The 21404-nt window shown below is 50.2% G+C and overlaps 2 protein-coding genes across 3 annotated transcripts in view; one reads left to right on the top strand and one right to left on the bottom strand.

Moving 5' to 3' along the window:
* tex10 (testis expressed 10) overlaps positions 1 to 14978 on the bottom strand; it is a 32964-nt gene extending 17986 nt beyond the window's left edge. The window contains 13 exon segments of the mRNA XM_024140266.2: positions 6511 to 6688; positions 10301 to 10389; positions 10391 to 10448; positions 10451 to 10467; positions 10602 to 10737; positions 10834 to 11090; positions 11446 to 11558; positions 11641 to 11887; positions 12103 to 12318; positions 12405 to 12731; positions 14087 to 14274; positions 14346 to 14550; positions 14839 to 14978. Coding sequence (XP_023996034.1) covers positions 6511 to 6688; positions 10301 to 10389; positions 10391 to 10448; positions 10451 to 10467; positions 10602 to 10737; positions 10834 to 11090; positions 11446 to 11558; positions 11641 to 11887; positions 12103 to 12318; positions 12405 to 12731; positions 14087 to 14274; positions 14346 to 14531 — 2012 coding nt within the window. The 5' untranslated portion in view covers positions 14532 to 14550; positions 14839 to 14978.
* Positions 14979 to 15212: 234 nt separating this feature from the next.
* Positions 15213 to 21366, top strand: si:ch211-197h24.6 (uncharacterized). 2 transcript variants are annotated; one of them, XM_024140263.2, is made up of 12 exons: positions 15213 to 15314; positions 15560 to 15647; positions 16670 to 16700; positions 18222 to 18305; positions 18505 to 18647; positions 18764 to 18889; positions 19013 to 19058; positions 19160 to 19237; positions 19650 to 20026; positions 20115 to 20219; positions 20587 to 20701; positions 20817 to 21366. In XM_024140263.2, the coding sequence occupies exons 2-12, from the start codon at positions 15561 to 15563 to the stop codon at positions 20858 to 20860; spliced, it is 1236 nt and encodes a 411-aa protein (XP_023996031.1). In that variant the 5' UTR covers positions 15213 to 15314; position 15560; the 3' UTR covers positions 20861 to 21366. The 2 variants fall into 2 exon arrangements, with proteins under 2 accessions (XP_023996031.1, XP_070296059.1); XM_070439958.1 differs by having other exon boundaries at positions 15230 to 15314; positions 20590 to 20701.
* Positions 21367 to 21404: the final 38 nt, after the last annotated feature.

The raw sequence follows: 21404 nt of genomic DNA, 5'->3' as shown, positions 1-21404 counted from the left end.
ACTGCAGCTGCAGGGTCGTGAAGGGATCATGTCTCTCTGATATGTACAGTACAGTGAGGTCATTTAAAACCAAAACTGTACTCTGTGGGAGACGCAGATGCGAGGAAAGAAAATTTGAGCCCACTTTCCCAGCTGCCAGACCATGAAAGAGAAGCTCTCTACCAGTGCGTTCCCGAGCGCACAGTTGGCTGATAAAATAGGTATGCTTGCCCGCTGACTTTTCGCCCGGCAGCGATTTTGCTGACTTTGAAGCAACAAAAAAGCAGGTTTGGAACTGCTCGGTAACCCATTTGGCTGTTTGAGTGGAAAGCTCACCTACCAAACCTCCAAATGGAAAGTTGGATTGACCTCCAATGCAATGATGCACTACGCCAAAATATGCGGCAGTGGGTTGCTGCGGAGTTCGCCGTTTTTTTCCTCCCCGACACAATGCCCCAAGCTGCGCATTGCCAGGCTGCTCAAACGTTGTCTATGTTTGGCAGCACATACCTGTGTGAACAACTGGTTTCTTTGAATGAACTGAACAAAACATCACACAGAAGTCCCGACTTACTGCTGAACACCTCCACTCAATTCTGAGGAATTTCCTCAGCTCAGAGCCTTACCCGAACATTGATGAACTTGTGCGAAAAGATGGGCACCACCAAGTATCACCCTCAACCTCAAACAAAGTGGAACATTACTGTGCAATTACATATTTTAGGTTTTACTCAGTTTCAAGTTTAAAAGTTAAAGTTTAATATTTTTTTTTTCACTGCATGTTAACTTCTCCTTTAAACAAAGTGTTGTTTTTTGATTAATAGATTTTTGCAACTTATTTTATTGTATTTCAATCCAATTAATAATTTTAAAAAAAATACTTTTCAGTTGAGTGGTGATAGAAAATTGCTATTCATTGTTTTTTTCTTTGAAGTAAATTTAGCCCACTTTGCTAAAATAGAAAATATAGGCTACTGAAGGTGCCTTGAATACGGTTTCTTTCATTTAATGTTCATGTTATGGGATTTTTTATATAAAGGAATTTGTCTTTTGTGTCTGTTAAAATTAAAGATTACTGACAGAGCCATAAGAAAGATAATTGCTTTATTTATCTGTATCATATTGGAAAATATATTTGTTTAGGTTTTCAGTAGGTTCTCAATTAGGTTCACTAGACTATATTGCTGTCAATTTAAAAAATTTCAATGAACCATCCGAACAGTCCGGCCCTCGGCTTGTAGGCTAAATTTTTTATTTGGCCCTCCGTCCATATTTGACTTTGACACCCCTGCCTAAGACGCGACACACACTGCCCCAACCCCTAGACGCACGCACACTGCCCCAACCCCTAACGCACACACACTGCCCCAACCCCTAGTCCTCTACACACACACTGCCCCAACCCTAGACGCACACACATTGCCCCAAACCCCTAGACGCCACAATACTGCCCCAACCCCTAGACGCAACACACTGCCCCAACCCTAGACGCACGCACACTGCCCAACCCCTTAGACGCAACGCAAACATTGCCCCAACCCCTAGACGCGCGCACACTGCCCCAACGTCCCTAGACGCACGCACACTGCCCCAACCCCTAGACGGCGCACACTGCCCCAACCCCTACACGCAGCGCACACTGCCCCCCCTAGACGCCCGCACACTGCCCCAACCCCTAGCTCTACGACACACACTGCCCACCCCTAGTCTCTACACACACACTGCCCCACCCCTAGTCTCTACAACACACTGCCCAACCCCCTAGACGCACACACATTGCCCAACCCCTAGACGCACACACACTGCCCCAACCCTAGCTAACCACACTGCCCCAACCCCTAGACGCACTGGGCCACACTGCCCCAACCCCTAGACGCACACACACTGCCCCAACCCCTAGACGCACGCACACTGCCCCAACCCCTAGACGCACCGCACTTGCCCCAACCCCTACGCCGCACAACTGCCCCAACCCGTAGACGCACGCACATGCCCAAACCCCTAGAACGCGCGCCACTGCCCCAACCCCTAGACGCACGCACACTGCCCCAACCCTAGACGCACACACACTGCCCAAGCCCCTAGCTCTAACACACACAACTGCCCGCAACCCCACCGTCTCTACACACCACACTGCCCCCAACCCCTAGTCTCTACACACACACTGCCCAACCCTAGACGCACGCACATTGCCCCAACCCCTAGACGCACCACACTGCCCCAACCCCTAGACGCAAGCACATTGCCCCAACCCCTAGACGCACCACACTTGCCCAACCCTAGACGCACGCACACTGGCCCAACCCTAGACGCAACGCAACTGCCCCAACCCCTAGAGCGGCGCACATTGCCCCAACCCCTAGACGCGCGCACACTGCCCAACCCTAGACGCACGCACAGCCCCAACCCCTAGACGCACGCACACTGCCCCAACCCCTAGACGCACGCACACTGCCCAACCCCTAGTCTCTACGCGCACACACTGCCCAACCCCTAGACGCACGCACATTGCCCCAACCCTAGAACGCGCGCACACTGCCCAAACCTAGACGCGCGCACACTGCCCCACCCCTAGAACGCACGCAACTTGCCCCAACCCCTAGTCTTACGCGCACACATGCCCCAACCCCTAGACGCACGCACATTGCCCCAACCCCTCAGACGCGCGCACACTGCCCAACCCCTAGACGCACGCACATCTGCCCAACCCCTAGACGCGCGCACACTGCCCCAACCCCTAGACGCACGCAACACTGCCCCAACCCTAGAAGCACACACACTGCCCAACCCCTAGTCTCTACACACACATTGCCCCAACCCCTAGACGCGCGCACACTGCCCCAACCCCTAGACGCAACGCACACTGCCCCAACCCCTAGACGCACGCACATTGCCCCAACCCCTAGACGCACGCACACTGCCCAACCCGCTAGACGCACGCACACTGCCCCAACCCCTAGCTCTACACCACTGCCCCACCCTAGTCCTCCACCACTGCCCCAACCCTAGCTCACACACACTGCCCCACCCCTAGACGCCGCACACTGCCCCAACCCCTAGACGCACGCACCACTGCCCCAAACCCTAGACGCACACACACTGCCCCAACCCCTAGTACCACAACCACACTGCCCAACCCCTAGACGCACGCACCTGCCAACCCCTAGACGCACGCAAATGCCCCCAACCTAGACGCGCGCCACAACTGCCCCAACCCCTAGACGCACGCACATTGCCCCAACCCCTAGCCACGCACACTGCCCCAACCCCTAGTCTCTACCGCGCACACTGCCCCAACCCCTAGACGCACACACACTGCCCAACCCCTAGACGCACGCCACACTGCCCCAACCCCTAGACGCACGCACACTGCCCAACCCCTAGACGCACACACACTGCCCAACCCCTAGACGCACACACACTGCCCCAACCCCTAGAACGCACGCACACTGCCCCAACCCCTAGACGCACGCACACTGCCCCAACCCCTAGACGCACGCACACTGCCCCAACCCCCTAGACGCACGCACACTGCCCCAACCCCTAGACGCACGCACATTGCCCCAACCCCTAGACCGCACGCACACTGCCCCAACCCCTAGACGCACGCACACTGCCCCAACCCCTAGACCGCACGCACACTGCCCAACCCCTAGACGCACGCACACTGCCCCAACCCCTAGACGCACGCACACTGCCCCAACCCCTAGACGCACGCACATTGCCCCAACCCCTAGACGCACCACACTGCCCCAACCCCTAGACGCACACACACTGCCCCAACCCCTAGACGCACGCACACTGCCCCAACCCCTAGACGCACGCACCTGCCCCAACCCCTAGTCCTACACACACACTGCCCCCAACCCCTAGACACACACACATGCCCCAACCCTAGACACCACACACTGCCCCAACCCCTAGACGCACGCACACTGCCCCAACCCCTAGACGCACACACACTGCCCAACCCCTAGACCGCACGCACACTGCCCCAACCCCTAGCCGCACACACTGCCCCAACCCCTAGACGCAACGCACACTGCCCCAAACCCCTAGACGCACGCACACTGCCCCAACCCTAGACGCACGCACGCACACTGCCAGAACCCCTAGACGCACACACACTGCCCCATCCCCTAGCCAACGCCAACCACTGCCCTCAACCCCTAGACGCACGCACAACTGCCCTCCAACTAGACGCACGCACACTGCCCCAACCCCTAGACCTACACACACTGCCCCAACCCCTAGACGCACACAACACTGCCCCAACCCCTAGACCGCACACACACTGCCCCAAACCCCTAGACGCACACGCACACTGCCCAACCCCTAGACGCACACACACTGCCCCAACCCCTAGACGCACCACACTGCCCAACCCCTAAACGCACGCACACTGCCCCAACCCCTAGACGACAGCACACTGCCCCAAACCCCTAGAACCGCACGCACACTGCCCCAACCCCTAGACGCACGCACGCACACTGCCCAACCCCTAGACGCACGCACACACTGCCCCAACCCCTAGTCTCTACGCACGCACACTGCCCCAACCCCTAGACGCACACACACTGCCCCAACCCCTAGACGCACGCACACTGCCCCAACCCCTAGTCTCTACGCACACTGCCCCAACCCCTAGTCTCTACGCACACTGCCCCAACCCCTAGCCACCGCACACTGCCCCCAACCCCTAGCTCTACGCGCCACACACTGCCCCAACCCCAACCCCTAGTCTCTACGCACGCACACTGCCCCAACCCCTAGACGCACAACACACTGCCCCAACCCCTAGACCGCACGCACACTGCCCCAACCCCTAGTCTCTACGCACACTGCCCCAACCCCTAGCCACGCACATGCCCCAACCCATCTCTACGCACACTGCCCCAACCCTAGTCTCACGCACCACTGCCCCAACCCCTAGTCTCTACGCACACTGCCCCAACCCCTAAGTCTCTACAGCACACTGCCCCAACCCCTAGTTCCCTCTACGACACTGCCCCAACCCCTAGTCTCTACGCACACTGCCCCAACCCCTAGACTCTACGCACACTGCCCCCAAACACCCTAAGTCTCTACGCACACTGCCCAACCCCTAGTCCCTACCACACTGCCCCACCCTAGACCTCTACGCACACTGCCCCAACCCCTAGTCTCTACGCACACTGCCCCAACCCCTAGTCTCTACGACACTGCCCCCCACCCCCAAACCCCTAGTCCACGCACACTGCCCCAACCCCTAGTACCCCACACCACCCCCCTAAGTCACACACGCACACTGCCCCAACCCCTAGACGCACACACACTGCCCCAACCCTAGACGCACGCACAACTGCCCCCAACCCCCAACCCCTAGTCTCTACACACACACACACACACACACTGCCCCAACCCCTAGTCTCTACACAACACACACACTGCCCCACCCCTAGTCTCTAGACGCGCACACACTGTCCAACCCCTAGACACACGCACACTGCCCCAACCCTAGTCTCTACACACACACACACACATCACTGCCCCAACCCCTAGTCTCTACAACACAATCACACACACGACACAGCCCACAACCCCTAGTCTCTACACACACACACTGCCCACAACCCCTAGTCTCTCTACACACACACACAAGCCCCAAGTCTCTACACAAACACCACACTGCCCCAACCCCTAGTCTCTACACACACACACAGCCCCAAGTCTCATACACAACACACTGCCCCAACCCCTAGTCTCTACACACACACACAGCCCCAAGTCTCTACACACACACTGCCCCACTAGCCCGTATCTCTACACACATACACTCCCCCAACCCCTAGTCAGGTGTGTGTGTGTAACACCACCCCAGAGAAACACTGGGTGTCTCACAAATACACACACTTGCTGGCGATGAACACTGATGACATCATAGCGTTATGCAAGGCCGGATGCGTGTGAGAAATCACTGGCAAACCACAGCATGACCAAACAGCAGAACATTGATATGCTCACACACACAACAGCACACTAAAGGACCAACACTGCCATCTAAAGGTCTAGTGAACTATAAATTCCCATCAAGTGCCATCAGCGTCAGGCCTTGTTATAAACCATGAGCTCATGACACTGATCTTGTGCCACAACCACCGACGTGCCTTAATTGGTTGATTGTTTGATTCCATTAAGCTGGCGAACCATCGGTCTGCTGTCTCCCCTCTCTAACCAGGAACGACTGACGGCTCTCTCACTCTCTCACACACACACACACACACACACACACACACTTATGAATTGAAAATTCTATTCAGAACATTCTTAAGTGCAAGAGAAACGATGTCAAAGCGTAAAGGCCACGTGATGTTGGTCTGCCCTGGACATCATCTAGATGTTTAGAGGATGAAACCTCAACGGCCAAACGTTGTTTAAACCACATAGCACATGACTCTCACATTTCTGTGACACAGGGACCATGTAAGAACATTGGGTTAGTGACAGAGTTTCTGACCTCAGTCTGTAGCTTTGGGTGGTTGCTGGGGTTACCTGAGGTGTATGATGCGTATGAGGGAGGCAGCCAGGCCGGCAGAGACGCGTCCTGCAGTGCAGCAGCGACTCAGATTGGCCAATAGACCCTGTGACATCACAGGCAGGAAGTAGAGTAGCTGGACCAATCGCTGCTGAGACTCAGCCGGTAACAATACCACACTGCCCTCCTGTGGGTCTACACACACACACACACACACACACACACACACACACACACACACACACGTCATTATACAAACTCTACAACAGTGGTTCTCAACTGGTTGTCTCAGGACCCATATTGAACCAGGTTGTCTCAGTCTTGACTCAATATTCGCGTCGAGAAAAATAAGTCAAAATACAATTTGATTTTTTTTTGTAAATTCTATATTGATATTAAATATAGCAATTATATGACAAGGGAACAACATTACCACCTCTTTCATTCTCAATAATTACATTTTGCCCATATTCTTGATTAAGAATTTAAATAAACTCACTGGTTTGAGACCACAAAATCAACAAAAATGCTGCTAAAAGCTTTATATAAAAAAATACTGTGATTGAAGAACACTTTTTCATAGTAAATTATTTAGAAATGTACATTTATTATCAACTCTATACACTTTCTACCTTGTTAAAGTCGTTAAAGTTCAAACTGTAATATTTTTTCACCAGTTTGGATGACTCTACACATCACCAACGTACAGCCATACACATATAGCAGAAGGGGGCATCTGTGGTCCTGGAGAGCCTTAGTTCCTGTCCAACACACCCATCATTAGAGTCACCTGTAACCATCAAGCCCTTGATTACTGAATCTGGTGTGTTAGTGCTGGGCTGGAACAAAGCTTGCACTCCTGTACCTATCCAGGACCACGGTGTTGTAAACACACACACTGTACCTAGCAACAAGAAGCCAATGGTGACGTAAAGAGTGAATGGACTATCCATCACCAGTTTATGGTCTAAGAAAGAAAATCATCAAACAGACAGAGATAAAGAGAGAGCGCTAGAGAGATAGGGAGAGAGATAAAGAGAGAGAGTAGTAATGATCAGATAGTCTTGTATTATATATGTTGGCTGCTGACGGCACATTGCTGATGTCACAGACCATTCAGACAAACAGAGTCTTGTGATGGTGAATCGCCCACTCTGTCTTCTCTGGGGCCTTCAATCATAACACAACCCCCCACCTCCTCAGATCTGTTCTTCCTAGGCCTTTAATCTAACAAAACCCCCCACCTCCCAGATCTGTCTTCCCTGGGCCTTTAATCATAACACAAACCCCCCCACCCTCCTCAGATCTGTCTTCCCTAGGGCCTTTAATCATAACACAAACCCCCACCCTCCCCAGATCTGTCTTCCTAGGGCCTTAATCATAACACAAACCCCACCCTCCCCAGATCTGTCTTCCTGGGCCTTTAATCATACACACACCCCCCACCCTCCCAGATCTGTCTTCCCATAGGGCCTTTAATCATAACACAAACCCCCACCCTCCCCAGATCTGTCTTCCCTGGGCCTTTAATCATAAAACAAAACCCCCCACCCTCCTCAGATCTGTCTTCCCTGGGCCTAATTAACATAACACAAACCCCACCCTCCCAGATCTGCTCTCCTAGGGCCTTTAATCATAACACAAACCCCCCCACTCCCCAGATCTGTCTTCTCTGGGCCTTTAATGCATAACACAAACCCCCCACCCTCTCCAGATTGTCTTCCCTAGGGGCTTTAATCATAACACAAACCCCCCCACCCTCCCCAGATCTGTTTCTCAGGGCCTTAATCATCAACAAACCCCCACCCTCCCTCAGATCTTGTCTCTGGCGCCTTAATCATAACACAAACCCCCACCCTCCTCAGATCTGTCTTCCCGTAGGCGCTTTAATCATAACAAACCCCCACCCTCCTCAGATCTGTCTCCTGGGCCTTAATCATAACACAAAACCCCACCCTCCTCAGATCTGTCTCCCTGGGCCTTTAATCATAACACAAACCCCCCACCCTCTCCAGATCTGTCTTCCCTAGGGCCTTTAATCATAACAACAACCTCCACCCTCCTCAGATCTGTCTTCCTAGGGCCTTTAATCATAACACAAACCCCACCCTCCCCAGATCTGTCTTCCTGGGCCTTTAATCATAACACAAACCCCCTCTCACCCTCCCAGATCTGTCTTCTCTGGGGCCTTTAATCATAACACAAACCCCCACCCTCCTCAGAATCTGTCTTCCCTAGGCCTTAATCATAACACAAACCCCACCCTCCCCAGAATCTGTCTTCCCTAGGGCCTTTAATCATAACACAAACCCCCCACCCTCCCCAGATCGTCTTCTCCTGGGCCTTTAATGCATAACACAAACCCCCCACCCTCCCAGATCTGTCTTCTCTGGGCCTTTAATCATAACACAAACCCCCACCCTCCCAGATCTGCTTCCCTTGGCCTTTAATCATAACACAAACCCCCCACCCTCCCCAGATCTCTCTTCCCTAGGCCTTTAATCATAACACAAACCCACCACCCCTCAGATCTGTCTTCTCTGGGCCTTTAATCAATACACAAACCCCCCACCCTCCTCAGATCTGTCTTTCCCTGGGCCTTTAAATCATAACACAAACCCCCACCCTCCTCAGATCTGTCTTCCCTAGGCCTTTAATCATAACACAAAACCTCTCACCCTCCTCAGATCTGTCTTCCCTAGGGCCTTTAATCATAACCAAACCCCCTCACCCTCCTCAGATCTGTCTTCCCTAGGGCCTTTAATCATTACACAAACCCCCCACCCCTCCTCAGATCTGTCTTCCCTAGGCCTTTAATCATAATAAACACAAACCTCACCCTCCCAGATCTGTCTTCCCTAGGGCCTTTAATCATAACAACAAACCCCCTCACCCTCCCCAGATCTGTCTTCTCTGGGCCTTTTAATCATAAACACAAACCCCCTCACCCTCCCCAGATCTGTCTTCCCTAGGGCCTTATATCATAACACAAACCCCCCCACCCTCCTCAGATCTGTCTTCCCTAGGGCCTTTAATCATAACACAAACCCCCCCACCCTCCTCAGATCTGTCTTCCTAAGGCCTTTAATCATAACACAACCCCCTCACCCTCCTCAGATCTGTCTTCCCTAGCGCCTTTAAATCATAACACAAACCCCTCCACCCTCCCCAGATCTGTCTTCCTAGGGCCTTTAATCATAACACAAACCCCTCACCCTCCTCAGATCTGTCTTCCCTAGGGCCTTCTAATCGATAACACAAACCCCTCACCCTCCAGATCTGTCTTCCTAAGGCCTATTAAATCATTTACATACATAACTCATTTACAACGCCTTATCCAGAGCGACTTCAACATTAAGTCATACATATTCTCCTGGTCCCCCTGAATGAACCCCAACCCTGGCCATTGCAAGCGCCATGCTCTACAAACTGAGCCACACGGGATCATAACACAAACCCCTCACCCTCCTCCAGATCTGTCTTCCCTAGGGCCTTACAATCATAACACAAACCCCCCACCCTCCCAGATCTGTCTTCCCTAGGGCCTTCACTCATAACTCCCCTCTCTCTTCTGCTATGGAGTTCAGGTGGACCGTTACTGCCCCCCAGTGGAGAAACATAGAAAACATCTCCAAAAGGTACATTTAGGTATTTTCTAGCATGGCCATTTAGTGACTTACACTAGTTTTAGTACCAGATCTCGCCCGACTGTTTATAAGTGGAGCCTTCACATGTGAATTTTTTTGTTGTATTATACCGTAGAGCCTGCATACAGGTGTGTGTGTGTGTGATGTGTGTGCTATTCACCGTAGAGCCTGCATGCATGCGTGTGTAGGGAGTTCAGCAGAGCCTTGTTCCCGCGGGAGGCAGCAGCCTGATGGAGAGCAGGAGCCTGTCTGAGAGGCAGGGTTACGGTGGCCTAGCTGGGACAACTGGAGCGGTAGAGCAGCCAGCACCGAGACAACACTCTACTCCTGAAGGGGGAGACCGGGAGAGGAAGAAAGACCTTTAGGAGCAGAAGTAATCTACCCTGCAGACTTGGTATATGCCTACATATATCTTTGGTTATTTGGTACAGTAAACACTAGAACGTGTGTGTGTGTGTTACCTGGCGATATGTGTGTGGTTGTGTTCCTGTAGGTACAGTCTGCTGTAGAAGGAAAGTAGCAGTGTTCTGGTCTGCAGATTCAGGTTCATCTGCTGGTACTGAACATACACCGCCTGTAACAGATCCTCCGTCACCGCTACACACACGACCGGTTAGGACGCCAGACATGCGAAAACCATTTAAGATMAACTCATAACCGCACCCTTGACAGCCCACACACACCCAGTCTTACCCCTGCTGCGTTGTGTGATGACCATTCTCCAGACAGTCTCCAGGAGTGTATGTAGATGTCTTTGGCTCAGCTTGGCCCCACTGGACAGAGTCTCTTGGACAAACCCTCTCAGAGGCATCAGCCACTCAGCATCGGGCTCCTGGGCTTGCCCCTCCCTCTGGCTGAGGGTAACCATGGAAACCATGACCTGGCAGAGCAGCACGTTCAGAGCCAAGGGTTCCACTGTCTGCCCTGGGATTGTAGAGGCCTGCTTACTCCTGAAACACCACACCCAAACACACACTTTTAATGATGTCCCCCCCAGTKATTTTGTGCTGATATTATATATCAGAATTGCTAATAGCTCAAACTGTTCAATGGTTAGAGCTAATTTTTAGTAAGAAAACAGAAACCGCTGTTTGTCCTAACCGCTAATATCTGAAATTTAACCGTGGTTCTACGACTAAGCAGAGCATTCAGTTGACTATAGACCAGATGTTTTTCCCCCCAGAGTTTCTCACGACCCGATTTTCAAATCAGGCGACACATATGGGGTAGCGACCCCTAGTTTGGGAAAAGCTGGAGTACCTACACATACACCAAGGGCCCTAGCACCACCTCAACCCACCTCACCTCTTGGGGTCTGTCTTCCGCCTTTGTTTAGGGGTGTCCAGATTTCCATAGGGGAAGTTCTTCATGAAGTGCTGCTTAAAATCCCCCAGGTACTCACTGCGAAACCACGCATCCTAAACACACAAACACCACTGTTAATAGAACAAAGGTAACCACACATCTTATACTGAGAGAGAACGCCTGTGTGTGTGTTACCAGTGTATCCTGGTGTTCTCTCTGTGGTGCCAGCTTGCGTAGCAGCTGTAGTATGGAGAGGACCTGGTACATCAGTGACATGGCGTCGGGGGTGAGGAGATGAGCACTGTCAGTCTTGCTCCGGTCGCTAGCACTAGCCTCTACCCAGACGTCTAGTAGAAGGGGCACCAGGGTGGAGGCAAAGCCCCGTACAGCCTCCCCTGTGCCCAGCCCCTCACTCACCCCAGCCCCAGGCTCAGTCTCCGGCCTACAAATACAGTGGAGGAAAGGGACAGATGATGAGCAGGACAGGAGAGTGAGTCAGCAGAGTGTGTGTGCGTATGCTTGTTAATGAAGTGTGTGTGTGTGTGTGTGTGTGTGTGTGTGTGTGTGTGTGTGTGTGTGTGTGTGTGTGTGTGTGTGTGTGTGTGTGTGGTGTGTGTGTATGCTTGTTAATGAAGTGTGTGTCTGTGATGTGCGTACCTGAGTTTGAAGGTGGAGTGCGAAGTGGGCATGGCTCCTGAATGTTCAAACACCTGAAATCCGTCTTTTCTGTAGGTAAGCTCCTCCCAGTTGAGCTCCAAAGGTGCGTTAGCTCCTCCTTGTCCATTCAAAACACTGAACATGTCACCTGAGACACATGCAACCCCCTCCTCCGCTCGCCTCTCCTCAACTACCGCCTGAAGAAAACGCCCCAGTCTGGAAAACACACAAACACAAAGGTCATGCCAGAAAAATGTACACACCAATAGGACACTGCTAACTCATTGCAAGTGTATGAGTACCTGAGCAGCACTGTGAGTCKCCACTGCTGACCAGTCACGTTCCTGTTAGGGTTGACTGACAGGGCCCAACTCCKCCCCTTCCCCTCCTGCCCCTTCCTTGCCCCGCCCCCGGTACTTTTGTGTGAGATCAGCTCCAGGAAGTTGGTGAGCAGCAGGGCGGGACGAGCAGCCAGCAGGGCAGGATAGTGGTCCAGCAAAACGTCGAGGACCTTCAGGGCATCCTCCTGGATACCCGTCTCGATGTGGGTCATGGCACAGGAGAGGTGGGCAGAGAGGAGAGGGAAGAATGGAGACGTCCGCTCCGCTGGCACACTCTGGGCTATGAACCTGAGCAGGGCACGGAGAGGGTAGAGGTTAAAGGTTAGGGAGGTGCACTAGTAGAAGAACTGGTATTAAGGCATTTCTCCAAGGACTGTGCTGCTCTTAAGTGGTGTATGGTTTTGTGGGGGTTGGAGAACAGACACTGTGKACACTGTGTTAACAAACCTCCAAACGAGCTTCAATGCCATACAACACTCCTTCCGTTGCCTCCAACTGATCTTAAACGCTAGTAAAACTAAATGCATGCTCTTCAACCGATCGCTGCCCGCACCCGCCGCCCGACTAGCATCACTACTCTGGACGGTTCTGACTTAGAATATGTGGACAACTACAAATACCTAGGTGTCTGGTTAGACTGTAAACTCTCCTTCCAGACTCATATTAAGCATCTCCAATCCAAAATTAAATCTAGAATCTGCTTCCTATTTCACAACAAAGCCTCCTTCACTCACGCTGCCAAACATACCCTCGTCAAACTGACTATCCTACCGATCCTCGACGATGTCATTTACAAAATATCCTCCAACACTCTACACAGCAAACTGGATGCAGTCTATCACAGTGCCATCCGTTTTGTCACCAAAGCCCCATATACCACCCACCACTGCGAACTGTATGCTCTCGTTGGCTGGCCCTTGTTACATATTCATCGCCAGACCCACTGGCTCCAGGTCATCTATAAGTCTTTGCTAGGTAAAGCTTTGCCTTATCTCAGCTCACTGGTCACCATAACAACACCCACCCGYAGCACGCACTCCAGCATCAAGTAAACAGGTATATCTCACTGGTCACCCCCAAAGCCAACTCCTCCTTTGGCTGCCTTTCCTTCTAGTTCTCTGCTGCCAATGACTGGAACGAACTTCAAAAATCACTGAAGCTGGAGACTCATATCTCCCTCTCTAACTTTAAGCTACCAGAGCAGCTCGCAGATCACTGCACCTATACATAGCCCATCTGTAAAGAGTCCATCCAACTACCTCGATCCCCATACTGTTATTTTTTTTGCTCCTTTGCACCACAGTATCTCTACTTGCACACTCATCTTCTGCACATCTATCACTCCAGTGTTTAATTGCTATATTGTAATTATTTCGCCACTATGGCCTAYTTATTGCCTTACCTCCTTACTCCATTTGCACACACTGTATATAGATTTTTCTATTGTTATTGACTGTACTTTTGTTTATCCTATGTGTAACTCTATGTTGTTTTTTTCACACTGCTTTATTTTGGCCAGGTCGCAGTTGTAAATGAGAACTTGTTCTCAACTGATCTACCTGGTTAAATAAAGGTGAAATATATATATTTTTTCAAAGACCTGAAGACAAATTCCTACTGTCATAACAAAATGCTTTTCTAACCTGAGCAGGCGTGTGGCAGACATCCGTACATTCGCGTCCTTGTCTGTGAAGACGGCAGCCGCCTCGCTGAGCAGACTGGAGAGGTGTTGGTCTAACTCTGAGGGGTGAAGGGTCAGCAGCTCCCTCAGTCCCACAAGAGCTCCCTGTTTCACTGTACCACTGTAGTGATGCAGCTGGGACAACAGGTCCTAGAGGGGAGGCACACAGCATAAGGTACAGTAGAGGAGTGAGTGTGTTTGTGTGTGTGTGTGTTACCTACCTTGATGTTGAGCTTCCGGTGTGTGGTGGGTGCATTAGCATCTTTCTTCAGCTGTTCAGTTAGGTTTATTCCCTTGGTGCGGAAGTTGATGTTGGTGGCATTGTCAGCTTTAGGCTTGGTCTTCCCCACCTTCAGCTTGACCTTCTGGAAGTCATCCTGCCTCTTCTTCTTCTTGCACTTGGTCATCTCTGCAGGATAGGACTATCTGTGGAGAGAAACATGGGGAACATCTTAAATTGCAAACAATTCTCTAATATAGTGCACTACTTCTGTTCTGACCAGAGCCAAACAGGGTTGATGTTGATGAAGTGGTTCACTATTTGGGGAATATGGTGCCATTTGACACAATAACGAAGTGTGTGCTAGTGATGGACCAGGAGGAGGCCACAATCACAGTGGGCAGCAGTGAATTTGCAAGCTACCGGCTCTTACACAGAATCTATGAGTAGTAAACCCAGAATAATTTATTGCGTAACGTAATAATAATACCCACGTGTGTTGACACTGTCAGAAATAATTGTGCATGCAGTAGCGTTCCCGCGCCGAATGTAGCTTTTGAAGACGGTCAATCAGCAAAACCAAGCTCGTGTTGTTTCTTTACAAACATGGGCCTTTCTCTTTGATACGACAACTAGCTAAGCTGTCTTCACATTTGCCTGCAACATTTGTTTGTTTTTTCCTGTTCTCAATTTCACTTCTACATATATCAGTGTTTTATTTCAACTTGTGTAAAGGATACATTTCAAATGAAAAATGTATGTCGTTATTATCTTTTAATCTTTTTTTATTCATTTGAACTCAAATTTCCGACTTCGAGTACACAGGCAAAMGCATAGGCTCACAAAATCAGGTACGTCACGGGTCTTTCTATAAAGAGATACACAATTGCGCGTGCGTCAATTTGCTAGTTGTTCTTCTTGACACGCAAAATTCACCCCGCTCTGGTTTTAGCGAATCWAMATTTTTCAGGTAGAGTATTCCATKTCACTCATACCACACCGTATTTATTCTATAGCAACCTTGGAGGACGTTGTCCAGGTAGCGTTACTATATTGTGGCTACAGCTAGCTAATCACCATATTTTGCACCGTGCGTGGCCAAGTGGTTTTTCCCACAAGAAGGCCAGCTGCGTTGTTTCTGAGTCACCCTAAAAAATTGTGGCCCATATAACTAGATATTAAACGCTGTCTTTATTTGTTTGTGATGACCCTCAGAATGCAGCAAGGCAACAATCCAAGGCCATCTTATGGCGCCCCACCACASAAGAGGTTCAGGAACGCTAATGGAGGGGCTAACAACAGGGTAAGTTCAGTCTYCCATGGTAATCATGCCAATTGCCCCCGGTTAGAATTATAGTTGTAGTACTAGTCATTCACAACCCAGATKAKGTTAATTAATCCATCCTGAAGTGTCTATTGTGATAAGAGGATTCCAAAACAGTGGTTTTGAGAGTACTGTGTACGTAGTCTTTGTATGGTCTTCTAACCGGTTTCATTCCTAAAGTTGTAGCAGTRCTCTGTGCAGAGGAAGTGGTATGGACCCTTACTAGCCGCCCTTGGCTGGACACAGACACTGGACACTGCTGGAGYAGCAGGGACTGATCAGTGCTCTCTGGTCTCCTGAGACTAAGTGTTTCTGTGGAGATGCAGCCTGCTGCACTGCCCCTCAATCAGGGCTTGAGTTACCCATTGACTACGAGATGCTAAAGAGTATTGTGGGCAGCAGGAATTCCAGATAACCCTGTTACCAAGTGTAGAAGGGCTGCAACTAACGAGGGTAACAGGGCTGGGTGTTTTCTCTGGGCAATCTCATGCCCTCTTTATCGCTGTCTTTCTTTAAGTGGGCAGTCAGCCCCCATAACACTAATTTTCCTGCTGAGCTATTAGCACTAGGGCTCACTGGCAGCTTGGTTCTATGATGCCTTTGTGACAGATATATATTCTGATTGGAACCCCTGACTAGAGTACTTGTACTTACGTTTCAAGGTAAATCGCATGTGTACGGTGCAGAGTCAGTGACAGCTCAGAGTTCCCTCATGTCACTGACCGGGTCATGGAGGAGAGGCTGAAATTACATTTCTCTCTCATAGAGACAGGAGTGCAGTAGGTTTCTCCAATGTGTTTTTCTGCTGTGGTCCACCTGAAGCTTTTGCTTAAACCAAACCAATGTTTCTATCCAGAACCCAATCTTAAGCTGCAACCCTCTAGGGGGTCCTGACCCACTGTTTGGGGAACGGTGCAGTGGGGTTTGCCCCTCTGCTGCCTCCAGTCTCACTAATGCCTGTCTGTCTCTCTCTCCTTCGGCCTGGTTATCCCAACTGACAGAGAAAGCAGCCTAACTTCTCTGCTGACATAGGTAAGTTCTGCCTCCACACAGCATCACTGCCTCTGATAGGAGGTTGGKAGCTGTGACTTCACATCCTCCTGCCTTTTTGCTGGTGGCTGATTGGGCAGGGGGCAAGTCCAAGYGTGGGCTCTGGGCTGYGTCTGAGATTCACAACTCTTAGAGGTTGCTGTAAATGCCAGTGAACTTAGTCACTGTCCACAGGCTTAGGCTGTGTGGCTCACAAAGGCTTTTCCCTAGTGTTCATTTCAATGACTTTTTGGGGGGTCTGTCTTTGATACAATGTGCACAAATCTTTTTAGATGGATTAAAAGTAGTTTTATTTCATAAAACACTTTGGTCCATGATTTACAGTCTGAACAACTTTAGAAACTGCAACGTGAAACCTGTCCTCTCAGAAGAATGTCTAACTCTAGGGAACTCATAGGTGTGCAGGTGCTCTCTGTAGTCCTGTAGAGCTGTTGCCCCATATTGGTGCAAGTCAAATCAGTAAGGATCCTGTCTGGGTCAGATGTTGTGGGCCCAAATGACTGCCGTGCATCACCCAGTTGAGTGCTACACATTGGTGGTGGATGAGATGGGATACTCCATCCCAATGTAATTTAGGGCTATCAGCCCCCGGCACAAAAATGTGGCCTCATAAGCCTATGGTAGTTCAGATGGGCAATGGATGCTGGCAGCAGGACTTTCTTTCGGGGCCTTTATTGGCCCTCAAAGAGTAGGAAGTGTTTCAACTCACTGTCTGCCAATGGGGCTGGGACCTGCTGTGCCCATGCAAGAGTTTCACTGCTTTAATTGGACACAGGTATGGAGGAGTGCCTGATGGGAGTGAGAGAATCCTATAGCCCAGCTCTGACCTGTGTCTAGGTGGGCAGAAGAACTGCAGCCCCTACGGTTTTCAGCAGGACTCCATACCTCAGATTAGCTTCTCTTCTGTGTAGCGGTCAGTACTATAACGTGGCATGAAACAGACCCTGGTGTGCCTTCCAGGCAACCTTCTAAGGAATCATGATCTTGTGAAGGTGGGGCTTGAATTGCACACAGCGAATCAAATGAAGTTATTTTTGGTTACCAACAACGTTGATTACCAGCCAGAGCAGGAGATTCCAGTACTCCCAACCAATCTGTGTTTTTAGCAGAACCTAACTAGCGCACAAATGGTAAAGATTCTTACCAGACGTTGTCGATGATGCACGGCTGGAAACAGGACCTCAGAGGCTCAGAAGAGCAGGGGTTGTGTTTCTAACTGTTGTTCAGTAAATGAAGGACCTCTAAACTCCACTACAAGTCTTTTGACTGGGGGGGTTGTGTAAGGAATGCACAGTGACCTTTTTAAAGCTATACCTTCTTTTGAAGTATACCTGCAGTGTTTCACTTCCTGAAGTATAAGGCTCTTCAGCTATTGGCTTCCTGCTGGTCAGATGACTGGACGTGTGGACCCTTTGGTCTCACCTGTCCGTGGGTAGGATGGCGATCTCATTATGCAGTCTCTGCCATGTTTGTGCTTTGTGTTGACTTCTGTGCGTTTCCCAGTGTTCACCACCAAGGCGGGAAATGTCCAGACCATCCCCTCCTTGACCAAACAGTTAAAGGCCATCACTGGTGAGACTGTCATTGGTGAGTACCTACTCATTGCACCATGGTAGTAGCCCTATGCCCCAAAGGGTTCAAGAGATTTAAGTCAAGTCACCCCATTGCATTCTTTCACTAATATAGGCTTCATGGGGCTCTGATTTGTTTTTCAAGTCTATGATTGTTTGTTGAGATGTTTCATTGCCCATGGTTGTTTGTTAGAGCTGTCACTCATGTTCTGCAGGTCTTCAGTATGTGTGGGAGTACCGCAGCCCCAGTAAGTCAGTCCCGCCCCATTACCAGTGTAAACTCTGCAAGAAGGTAAGCCGTCTGCAGACTGACATGCTGGCTCACATCAAGGGCTGGAAGCACTCCTTCAGATACATGGTGAGGCCGTGTGTGTGTCACTTAACTTTCACAGTAGAAGTCCCTGTAAAAGGCTGTTGGATCTACAGGTCTATGTTATGATGCTGTGTAACTGTATGGTCTCATCTGTTCTCTAGAAGCAAAATCATTCTGCCAAGGTGCCCTTTGAGGAAGATGCTGCCACAAAGGACCATGAAGTGARGAAGAAGGTGAAAAAAGCAGCAGCAGAGCTGGAGAAGGCAGAGGGCAGGGGACAGCTAAAGGTGAGAAGGGGGAGCAGAAAGCTATGGATGAGGAAAAGAAAACACGGCAGACTATTGAGATGCGTCGGGGGGGACCTCTCTGGTGCTGTTGGTTATTGACTTGATTCTGTACGGTGTTTTCAGGTGATTCTGAAGGAGCCCAGTGAGGTGCAAGCGTTTGCAGGACTACGTCAGTTTTTCTATGTTTATTCTCAAGTTTGTCTGAATCTCATTGTGCTCAGTCTGTTTTTAAATGTACTGTGGTTCTGACATATCTCCCTGTCATCACAGGTTCAGCAATCCCCAACATGGGGCCACCAGGAGGGATGGGAGGGCCAGGAGGAATGGGAGCTAGAGGACCAAAACCAGGTGAGAGCGTGTGTGGGGAAGAAGTGTAAGGTTGCCTCTGAGGTGATAATCTCCCATGGGCAGATTCTGAATGTAGACTGAGATAATCTGCAAGGACTGAATGGGATGCGTGAGATCCGAGCAGCATTAGTTCCGGTTTTGTTTTTCATCACTGGTTATTTGGCCTTATTGGGTAAAGGCGGTGCTTAACCTGCTTCGCCTCAAGTGCTTCGCGGGGGGGGGGCTTTAGTTGAGAGTTTGTTTGCAATTTCAAACAAGTATAAATAATCACGCAGCTGTCCAAATTACTTGAGATTTTACTTCCGGGTTAACAGAGATTGCTGAGGTGATAAGACCTTTGTTGTGTGCTTGACTGGTCTATGTTGGGATGCAGTGTGTAGTAGTCCAAATGCAGTCTTTTGTCTCCCTCTAGGTGGCAGGTTTGCAGAGCCTCTGTTCCCAGGGGAGTTCCCTCTCCAAGGCGGCGGCCTCAACTACCCCATGGGTGGTATGGGGGGCTACTCTGACCCCMTKTCTCGCTCCACTCCCTCTACAGCCTTCCAGAAAAGGGACATGAGCTTCCGAGGCTACCCTGACAATACAGGGGGGCAGAGGCTGGGGGGTTCAGCCGATGGCTTTGGGCTGGGAAGGGACGGAGGCTTTGGCCAGGAGGGGCTGTTGGGRGAGAGTCCGGGAAGCCGCTACCCTGATGAGTTCAGAGGGGGACAGATGGGAAGTGGATCAGGCCAAGGGTTGATGGGAGCTGTACCTGAAACCAGCAGCCTTCCGTCCACACTGCTCAAATACCTGGTGAGTGGAACTGTGTGTGTGTGGAACTATGCTTTCACGTGTTATTTCAACATGCTGTGTGTGTTGAGGGTCTGTTTCCTGTGTGTAGGACAATTTCCAGATCGAGAACGAGGGTGATGCTCAGATCGTGCTGAAGGTGACACAGAAGCTGACGGATGTCCTAATGGACTACAGACTTAGGAGTGTTTCCTCGGTATGCCGCACACACACACACCATGCTCTGTCAGCTGCAATACCAGTGCAACAAACAGCTCTCAGGTGCTTCCTGTAACAGGAACTGGTGACGTGAGGATAAATGTCACTTGATTCAGTCCTTTAATCCACTTCCTGTCTGTGTTCAGTCAGTGATTTATTGCTGTTGATTATGGCAGTACAAGGCAGTGCTCTAGAACCTTCTGTGTTCTGACAGCACACGTCCTTACTGTGTCTAAACCTGTTCCTTGTGTACTCCCATACAGTCGTAAGGTAGATGGTGTGATTCAGAAAACCACAAAGAATTCCTCAGTAGTTTGTCCCCTTTGATGTTTTCCTTGATACAGTGTATGTGCGTTTGTCTCCAGCAGGGTCCTAGTATGAAGAGCGGTTCGTCGCTGGGCTCCATGAGCTACTCCGATTCTCCCAGAATGTCTAGCGGTAGTGACCGCTTCTCAGGTGGCTTCTCTGGGAAMCTYTCCGGTACGCACGGCCCCAGTTGAAAAATTAAATACACACACGTCCAGCCTTTTAATGGCTGTAGTTTGGTTCAGAAATCTACAGTACATCAGTCTCATCTATGATCTCCTCTCTGCAGGCCCTTCCAGATACTCTGATGGTCCATCCAGGTACTACAACTAACTGATCCATCCCCACGTGACATCCATCTTCCTGGGGTAACCCATCCACCACCTCCGCCTCACCCCCAAGATATACCCTGAGTCCATGGGGTCTGCAGCTGTCTGTCTAGCCACTGAAGAGGATTTTTATTTTATATGGTTATAATTTTCCTTCAAAGCAGAAACTCTGAYACAATTGTGTACTTATTAGTGCAGACTTTGTTTTTACATAACTTATTTTGACATGAATAGATTGGACCAAAGTTTGACTTTTAGTTTTAACCATTGTCTGTATTCATATGTGATTTTGGCATATATTTTACTGGGGTTTCTTGGATGAATCTTGTTTAATGTTTAGAAAACAAGTGTAATGTTTAGGGAAACAGATGTTTGGTGGTAAATGGGTTATTGATGTACTGACTGCTGTTTGAGTTGGGCTTGTCATCGCTGTTTTTCTCCACACCTGGCTTCACCTGCAGTATCGTCTGAGACCAGCCACCCTGACAGCTGATGAAACTGAGGAGTATTTCTGTCTGTATTAAAGCCCTTTTGTGGGGGGAAACTCA

Source organism: Salvelinus sp. IW2-2015, unplaced genomic scaffold (genome assembly GCF_002910315.2).
Source record: "Salvelinus sp. IW2-2015 unplaced genomic scaffold, ASM291031v2 Un_scaffold2069, whole genome shotgun sequence".
Taxonomy (NCBI): Eukaryota; Metazoa; Chordata; class Actinopteri; order Salmoniformes; family Salmonidae; genus Salvelinus; species Salvelinus sp. IW2-2015.
The sequence above is the reverse complement of the archived record's forward strand: the minus strand, read 5'-3'. Positions and strand labels throughout refer to the sequence as shown.